Here is a 9,118-nt window from a genome sequence, read left to right on the forward strand (position 1 = left end):
CTTTCAGAAATAAAACAGGAAACAACTGTAATTCATGTTAAAGTTACAGAAAAAAAAAACAAATCATCGACTCTCACAGTGGTGTGGTTCTGCTGCAACACAGTTTTTCATGCAGCTCAAACCAAAGATTGCATCAGTTCATCTTGCAAAAGCATAAAGACACAAATGCGTCTTCAAGAGGAGAATAACCTTAGAGCGTGAGAAGGAATGAAAAGCTGAGGTTTGTGCAAAAACGGACCAGAAGGCACATGCTTTGTGACTACACATTACGAACAAAATCGCTGCAATCCCCCTCCAGCTCACGCTTCACAAAAAAGATGGAACAGGATTGAGGACATGGCAGTGAAGAGACCAGGGTCATGTCTGTAAGAGAGTCGAATATCCACAGGGGGCTATGCAGATTAACAGCTTGTGGCAGCCTAATAAGTGTCCTTCATCAGAGCTCTGGGGTTACACAATCACAGCCCCCAATCAAGGCTCTAGAAAGGCTTTAAGTCCAACTGTTTGACAAGTATTTGTTTTAGTGAAATCTCAAAAAAAAGTGTTTGCATACCACAAAACAAAAAAGTGTTACTACAAAATAAACAAAAGCAGAGAAACTGAGACTAAACTAAAAAAAAGTAATAGTTTTGATAATATAAAAAGAAAAAAAAAATCTGTAAATGTTTGATTAAAAGTCTACCAGATTTGTCCTTTTACTAAACATCGGTGCTGATTCTGCTGTCCTCACTCTCACGTTTTGGTCCAGCCAATCATTCATCAGTTCTTGGATAACTCCCTGGATAGCCAGTCCAGCCCTTCGTACAGCCCAGTGCCCTGGGTGGCGCAGGTTGACTCGATGTGCCACTGACAAGCAAAACATTTTAGGACAGACAATCAGGAGGCGATACGGCAGACCTACAGTTTTAAACCTTCCTTTAAGTAAACAAAATGTTTCTATTCACACTACTCACGGTTCTGCTGCGAAGAGCGTGTAAGCCGAGTCGGTCTGTAAGTTCACTGACTGTTAAGGCGTTTGGAAGGTCCTGTTTGTTGGCAAATACCAGCAAAACTGCATCTCTCAGCTCATCTTCCTCCAACTATAAAAAACAATACATTATAGATTTTATTATCAAGAACAAACTGTTTTGTGAGAAACATTTTCATTATTTGCGTTTTTACTGAACTCATCACAGTCAGGTAAGCTATTGGGTTTAATAGCTGGTTGACCCTCTTTTAGCACAGATAACCTGTAAGTGCTGAGACATTTCTGGATAGGGTCAGCTCTGCTGTGTTATCAAGCTATCAGGTGAAAATGATTTTCTTTGAGTAAGGCCATTCTGTAATAGATTTAGGTAAATTATTAAAAGACGTCAACAAGCTTCTGAGCTTCAGCCAGAAAATTAAAAAAAAAAAAAAACACCACACACACTGATGGACTGCATGGCTTAAAAACAATCCATTTTGATTATTTCTCGCTAATGACGCAATGCTTTCACTGCACCTCCACTTTGGGATGATGTTTTAATCTTTAAACATGTTTTTATCTCCTATAAAAACAGTCTTAATCCCAGCAGCCATCCAAACAGTTTCCTATGAAACATTATGGGGGTTTTCAGGTGAAGCAGTGCTCCTTCGTTTTTTTATTTTTAACTCTANTTTGAGTAAGGCCATTCTGTAATAGATTTAGGTAAATTATTAAAAGACGTCAACAAGCTTCTGAGCTTCAGCCAGAAAATTAAAAAAAAAAAAAAACAAAAAAAAAAAAAAAAAAAAAAAAACAAAAAAAAAAAAAAAAAAAAAAAAAAAAAAAAAAAAAAAAAAAGGAAACCACCTTATTCCTGAGTTTCCAAGTTCTCTGTAAAAGAATAACTGGAGCAATCAATAAGTCACATTTCTAACTTTATTAGCTGAACCTTCCTGTCCTCCTGACTCTGAAACTCATTGTAGTTGCTCTTAAAAAAGTGTAATAAACTGCTTATTAACACCTTTGTCTACTTGTGTGTTATCGACTTAACTGTCCAACTTCTCCCTTTGAACATTTTACTGCAGTGTTTTTATGTTGAAAATGTACCATTATGAACAGATTTTCCTCTACAGAGCTTTAAATGATATTGTACAATACAGACTAATAATCTACTGCTGATAAACTGCAGTCATAAAATACTTACCATCTTTGAGAGCTCCTCTGCAGACTCAGTCACTCTTTCTCTATCATTACTGTCCACTACGAAGATGAGACCCTAAATTAGGATGGAGAAAAAAAATCTTATTAAATCATATTATTTTAGTCGTGCATATGGAAGGATTGTGTTTGTACTACAGGTAAAATCCTAGAAATAAATAAGTATATTCATGAGAATTATTCTAAAACTTTGACCACTTGGGTGTCTTTTTCCTGCCTATTTCATTTATCTTTTAAACAAAACTACACAAAGCAAGAAAATAAAAGAAAAATAAATAAAACTGTTGCATGGCACACAAAGTGTTGCACATACCTGTGTGTTCTGGAAATAATGCCTCCAAAGAGGTCTGATCTTGTCCTGGCCACCCACGTCCCAAACTGTGAAACTGATATTTTTATATTCTACAGTCTCCACATTGAAACCTTTACAGAGGAAGGAAAAAGAACGAACATTAATGTCACATTAACACCAAATGACACGTCAAAGAACAATGTTTCAAATGGTTTTCTCACCAATGGTTGGAATAGTGGTCACAATTTCACCAAGCTTCAGTTTGTACAGGATTGTAGTTTTTCCAGCAGCATCTAGACCAACTAATACAATGTGATTTAAGAAAAACATATTAGAGGAAAGTAGGAAGAAAAGCTATCAAATCACAAAAATCTGAAAACAACAACAAGTTCATCTAATTTTGATAAATGAAGTGGGATATGATTACTGTACAAAGTGAGTGACCATGTTGAGATATTTTCACCGCCAGGAATAAAAATACAGACTTTTGGCATAAATTTATATTAAATCTTACTCAATTTTATTACAAATACACATAAACAAATTGAAACTTAAAATTTTAGTGTTTAGTCATGTCATTTCTTTAGATTTTGCTTCCAGGAAGGCCAATTTATTCAAAACTTTTAAAAGTCATCTTAATTAATAGTTCCTCGGGCTTATTTTCTCATTTGCTGAAAAACATGTGTGACTTATGAATCACTCAGGCATTAAAAAGACACAGTTTTCACCAGCTGTAGACACTTTTATTTTAAGGCCTGACACAGCTTTGGTCCACTTTCCTTATTATTATTATTTTTATTATTATTATTATTACTACTACTATTTACACTGAGTAATATTAAAAGGACTGGACAGGTATGAGTGAAACGGTCCCTAAAAACCCAATGAACGGTTTGAAAGACCCTCAACTAGCTTGAAGAACTATTGACCACAATCACTCCAAAGATTAAAAGACTGTCTGGTTGCCTGAAGGCAAAAAATAATAATAATAATAAAATAAAATAAAATAAAATAATCAAGGTGAAGAAAAATCTTGTATATTTATAATCAACAAGCAATTAAGCCGAAAATAGCAAACACCTGTGTAAAATTTCTCCTGTATTTTTACAGCTACACAAGTTCAGCGAATTTATTTCACTTAATAATGTCCTTGTGATTGTATAGAAATCCATTGTATAGCTTAAGTTTTATCTTGTCTGCGACTGTTTTGAACGTTTTAGTCACTTTAGGTTTTCTTTGTCTGACATGTATTGCTAACAAGGCCACATCAACAGTTCTCGCTTACAGAACTAAGAAAAAAACTTTAATAGAAAAGACCCCCCCCCCCGCCTCAATAAAATAATTGCTAGCCAACCTTTTGTATGTTTTACAAGGCAGTTTTGCCCATTAGCAGCTATGCTACTTCTCTAGTGTTTCCCTGTGAGTGATGCTAACTGTGATTAGCCAAACAGAACTTTCACTCACCCATCAGAATCCTCATTTGTTTTTTCCCAAAAAGTCGGCCGAAAATGGACGAAATAGTGAGCCCCATAGTTGACCGAGGGTGGTTGGATCTATTATATATGAAGCGATATCAACCAGGACGAAGAGAAATAATAAACTCCGCTACTCCAGCTCCAGTAGTTTTCAAAGTGGTGAAGAGAGAGACTGCCACGTCCGGTGTAAACGTGGAAGCGACCGCGTCATCAGTTTGAACCAGCTTTATCCATACAGGCACACTGAACACAACACAACTTTACATCCTAAACACTTTCTGGTGTTTCTTTAGTACCCATTTCGTGCTGTGAGTGCTAACATCAGGGGGGAAAAAAGCGGTTGGCCTTCTTAAACTTAAAAGAAAAATATTTAATATCGTGTCACCATTTTTATCAATACATACCACTAACCTACCACCAGATGTCGCTGTATCACCGGTGTGCGCACTGGAAATGAATAGCTTTAATTGTTGGTGGTTGTACAATACATTATACATAATAATTTTGCATGTAAAATACATGAATAAATAAATTACTCTTTATCTATTTATTTTTTGTCCACGAATATAAGTTTTGTTAGTTGGAATAATAAGGAAAGTTTGGACGTTTAGAAAGTCCCACGTTCTCCGCACGTAATTAGTGGGGTTATTTAGGGTAAAAAATGACATTTTACCCGGGGATTCCCATTTGAAAGCTTCGCACTAACTTGTATGCCCATGCACAATAGGCATGCTCACTCAGAGCAGGTGGAGTCAAAATAGAAACACGTGAACACGTGATAAGGAGGCAAACATTTTTATGAAGGTGTCTTGTGACTAAGTTATAACATTTTCTCAGAAGCTTGTAATGGAGACACGATAATTGAAGGTGAGCTGTGAGTTTAGGATAAACCGAAAACACAATGGGACTCAGTGCTTTACAGGATTACCAAGTAAGTCAGAACTTTTCTCTCAATATTAATAATAGTATTTTTTCTGCCATTTGTAATTGAATTTTGTTTTTCAGATTAATATTCTCTCCAGCTTGTACATAGCCTTTCTCACTTTCAGGTATTGCTCTTTCTCATTCTTTGTTTTTTTTTTTCTAAATTACATAAGATCTGCAGACAGATATTTATGATTCATTCATTTACCATGATTGTGTGTGGAGCCCATTGCTGCTGTTCTGTCAGCTTTCTAGCAAATGTTTGGCAAACCAGCAAATGTACAGATAAGCATGGGTGTTTTTTCCTATTTAATCCAGGCGTGTGTAAATAAAATGCCACTGTTTAATGCAGGATTATGAACCCTCAGCTGTCGTGTGTCTGACATATTGTCTGAAATCTATAAACTGTGCATGAACTGAAGCACGATCTGTGCTGATGAGATACCAGAATTAAAGTAATATAGTATTTTGATTTGCATTTGTGTTTTTGATTAGATAATATTTTGAATTTTAGGTCAGTTTAGTTTCACGTTGATACAAACTACTTCTGCTGATCTCATTTTATTTTCTTTAGTTTGAAAATTGTAGTTTTATAAAACATGGTATGGATTCAGCAGGCCAATTTTGTTATTTGTATACATATTTTTTTAGTTCAGGTTTTCTGCTATTTTAAATTTAGTGCATATTTATGAATGATCAGACATTTGGATCTAGGCTTGTGCACTATTTTCAACTCAAACCCCACTTTAAAGCCTGATCTATGCACATATTTTTGCAGTTTGGCTGGGAGTTTTTCAGTCCTGTTGGTTTCCATAGTGAAATGGAGACATCTGAAAGATCAGGTGAGTCCAGATGTTGATGCTTCGCCTTGTTGTGTTTTTCACCTGATCAGAAATGGCAAAAAGCCATACAGTATTTTTTATTTACTTCAGTTTTGCATCGAGTGAACATGTTTCTTCTTCTGTTTCCAGGCCCTCCTCCTGGTGCAGCTCACTCTGGCGGACCTCCTGGCTGCTCTGGTCCTGATGTTCACATCTGTCAAGAACAAAGCTGGCACCAGCACTGGACTCATGTGCCATTACAGCCTGCCACTTTCACTGGTGGGGAACTGTGTTTGCTTGGAAAAAAACTTTTACGTGTAAATCATTCACAGAATGCTTTTTTTTTTTTTTTTAGAAACGTGTATGTGTATGTTTTGTTTCTTTTCAGCTCAAAAAACTCAAGTATAAGGGTTAATGTTTAATTTATTGTCAGATCACGTAACTGTAAAATTTTCCCTGAGTCACCCAGGACATCATCTAAAACCTTGTGCTCTTTTTTTATCGCAGTTATAAATTAACTTACAGGCCCTTTTGTTGAGCCTTTTGAAGCTTTCATTTTAAATATTAAGAAAACTGATTTTCAATTCTGAAAGTTTCAAGCTAGACTCTGATCAGTTTTGCTCTGATCACACACAAAGCAAATAAGAATGATTGGAATGTTGTACAACGACACAGTCTTATGTAACATCTTCTTTGAAGTTATGGATGTAATGCTTTATCCTGTTTGAAAGGTGAATATATTTCAGCAGACAGATATAAAAATGTCTACTTTAAAAAAATTTGAATTTAAAACACCACTTTTAGGTGTACGTCTCTAAAGTGACTGGCTTAAACATGAAAATATCTCAAACCTAACACTACTTTTTTTCTTATTGTAGCACATCTACAACTTTTCTGCACCTCATATGAGAAAAACAAAAATGCTGTATTCGTGAACTTATTACAGTTCAAGAAGAAGTTATTGGAGATATTAAGACACAATCCCACCTGAGGCAGTGAAAAATGAAACCAGTGTGAAACTGACTGAAGAAAAAAAAATGGCAACACTTTCTCTTTTACTTGACTTAATTCATGCAGAGGAGAAATTTAACAATATGTTTCCTTTGTCTGGAGCCATTATATTGTATGTCTCTCTCTCTGAAACCTGTTATTGTTTAAACTTTGTCTTTAGAAAGATGTGCTCTTTGTTTCTCAAGTGTATTTTAAACTTAAATGAAATATAAAAGTTGAAAATAAATAAGGAAAATAAGGTACTGAAAATAAAAAACAACAGATGAATGCTGTCATGCTGATTATACTTAACTTTCCAGCTGTTAAACAGTTAACAAATTAATCATTTACACTGTATTTCTTCATTCATCGATGTATATATGGATTATTCTGTTTCAGACATTTTATTTCATTTCATTTCTGCTGGTGATTGTTTATGCCTGGAAATCCAAAAATGTCATCCAGGGATGGAGGGAAAGTGCAACAGATGATGAGGACAGACAGGTGAGACAAACATATTTTAAACCTCCGTTCAAACTTTTCCATTCTTCCATCCTTAATTATATTCATCTTTGTTTCAGAGTCAATGCAGAAAGAAAATTATAGAGGCACCTTTATATGCCATTGTGTGGTGAGTCTGTCAGACAATTTTTTTAAAAAATACTGTGCATTTAGCAGCCCCTAATGGACTTTTCTTTCTCCAACTTCAATATTTAAGGTTGATTCCACTCGTACTTTATTTTGGTTACTTGCTCTTTTTTTGGGGGGAGACTACAAGTTTAGTTCCTCTCCAAAACACCCAATATTTGTTTCCTCTGAGCAACATAACAATGAACATACCCAACCAGACCCACTTCAGGTGAGCAACATCACAGTCAGATTTGACTTCAATAAATCAAAAAGATCCCAGTAAAATAACATATTTATGTTATATGGATTTTTTCATGTTTTCTAAAAATAATGAATTTAACTTAATTTAATTTAATTTAATGTTTTTTTTTTTCTTGTTCTGCAGGTGCATTTTGTTTTTGAATCTCTGGAGTCATTTCAGCTCAGATGATGTGAGTGACCATGAAGTATCTTGACACATTTTATACACTTGTTTTAGCTTTGCAGCATTTTATTTGGCAAAACTACTCACATTTTTATCAATTTTATACAATTATATTGCTGCATTTTGCATTTCTCAAGCACATATTTTTTTGACAAAAATGCACATTCTTGCTAATAATATTGTTTTTCTTGTTTACAGATATTAGAGCGTTACCATGATTATTTCATCGGATGTGTTCTTTTAATCGTGCTGATATCAGTGATAATATCTTGCTCTGTGAGTATTTTTTTAATGTAAATATTGATATTCATAGTTACAGTTTGATTGTACATGGACAGTGTTTAAAGGGATAGTTCAGATATTTTGAAGTGGAGCTTAGTGAAAAGGTTATGAACAATTAAAATCTTACCTGTTGTAGACAGCTTATTGAATAATCTCACTTTGCAGAAATAGAGTATAACGTTGACTGGATTGACAACAGGGGTGGGGCTAGGCTTTTCTGCGAGGAGTGGCACAGGGTGGCCAAGGTGTTTTGAATGAATACATGCCGTTAACTGATGCTAATCCCAAATTAGGCTATCAACAGTTGCCAAAGCTAATTTTACCAAAGGCTACAACTCAGCCATTTTTAAACAAATACAGCTTAAAAAATTTATACAGTAGTATCAGCAAACAAAAAGCAAAGATTCGATGCAGTCTGCTGGCTTTTTTAGATTTAATATGTTTTGTGTTTGTGTGAACAGTGCCCTGAGACAACAGTTGTAGTGACTTGGTGCTATATAAATTAACTGAATCAAATTGAACTGAATTGAATTGAATTAAATTGAACAAAATTTTAATGCAAATACAAAATCCAAGATCCCCACTTAATTGTCAATTATTTGGGTGTGGCACCTGGGTTGGTTAATCAGGTGCCAGTGGTGGCACTTGCCACCTTAGCCACCCCTCTGGCTCTGCCCCTGATTGACAAGATAATGGCCAGTTTGCAAGAGGCAAAGACCAAAATGGATTGCTGCTGTAAAAAAAAAACAATCTATAGAAATGTAATGTAGTTGATGCAAACACTTATATATTAAACATTATGCTGTTGCCAGCTTTTAAAACAGGCTGTAACGGAAGTGATATGTAGATACCATAGTACATGTAATTAAAAAGATCTGAACTATCTCTCCTTGGGTGGATATCAAGAAGTTTTTCTTTTGTTTCAGTTTATTTACTACAAAGTGGAGAAGTGGTATGAAAAGCGTATGGATGTTGGGCTTTTTCCTGTGGAGGGAGACGGGCTTTCAAGGAGGCGTTTTAAAAGAGTGTTGTCAACAACACGGAATATGGTGTTGGTTGTCTTATTCTGCTGGATACCAGGTATACACACACACACACACACACACACACACACAC

General features: G+C 35.1%; 2 protein-coding genes across 2 annotated transcripts in view; one reads left to right on the forward strand and one right to left on the reverse strand.

The window, feature by feature from the left end:
* Positions 1 to 10: 10 nt before the first annotated feature.
* LOC106520317 (ADP-ribosylation factor 5) lies at positions 11 to 4,129 on the reverse strand. The gene is made up of 6 exons (XM_014012326.1): positions 3,921 to 4,129; positions 2,678 to 2,758; positions 2,478 to 2,587; positions 2,151 to 2,222; positions 954 to 1,079; positions 11 to 846 (listed from the first exon to the last, which is right to left on the reverse strand). The coding sequence occupies exons 1-6, from the start codon at positions 3,985 to 3,987 to the stop codon at positions 760 to 762; spliced, it is 543 nt and encodes a 180-aa protein (XP_013867780.1). The 5' UTR covers positions 3,988 to 4,129; the 3' UTR covers positions 11 to 759.
* Positions 4,130 to 4,781: 652 nt separating this feature from the next.
* si:dkey-30c15.2 (uncharacterized) overlaps positions 4,782 to 9,118 on the forward strand; it is a 5,324-nt gene continuing 987 nt past the window's right edge. The window contains exons 1-10 of the mRNA XM_014012327.1: positions 4,782 to 4,862; positions 4,937 to 4,980; positions 5,634 to 5,697; positions 5,827 to 5,955; positions 7,066 to 7,170; positions 7,248 to 7,297; positions 7,385 to 7,525; positions 7,682 to 7,727; positions 7,919 to 7,996; positions 8,929 to 9,082. Of these exons, the coding sequence (XP_013867781.1) occupies positions 4,833 to 4,862; positions 4,937 to 4,980; positions 5,634 to 5,697; positions 5,827 to 5,955; positions 7,066 to 7,170; positions 7,248 to 7,297; positions 7,385 to 7,525; positions 7,682 to 7,727; positions 7,919 to 7,996; positions 8,929 to 9,082 (841 nt within the window). The 5' untranslated portion in view covers positions 4,782 to 4,832. The remainder of the gene's footprint in view (positions 4,863 to 4,936; positions 4,981 to 5,633; positions 5,698 to 5,826; positions 5,956 to 7,065; positions 7,171 to 7,247; positions 7,298 to 7,384; positions 7,526 to 7,681; positions 7,728 to 7,918; positions 7,997 to 8,928; positions 9,083 to 9,118) is intronic.

Source organism: Austrofundulus limnaeus, unplaced genomic scaffold, assembly GCF_001266775.1.
Source record: "Austrofundulus limnaeus strain Quisiro unplaced genomic scaffold, Austrofundulus_limnaeus-1.0 Scaffold90, whole genome shotgun sequence".
Lineage (NCBI taxonomy): Eukaryota > Metazoa > Chordata > Actinopteri > Cyprinodontiformes > Rivulidae > Austrofundulus > Austrofundulus limnaeus.

Coding starts and splice junctions, on each gene's coding strand:
- LOC106520317 (XM_014012326.1), bottom strand. CDS start 3,987: ATGGGGCTCACTATTTCGTCCATTTTCGGCCGACTTTTTGGGAAAAAA. Junction 2,223..2,477: donor ATTATTTCCAGAACACACAG/GTATGTGCAACA, acceptor ATCCTAATTTAG/GGTCTCATCTTCGTAGTGGA. Junction 1,080..2,150: donor CAGAGGAGCTCTCAAAGATG/GTAAGTATTTTA, acceptor TGTTTTTTATAG/TTGGAGGAAGATGAGCTGAG.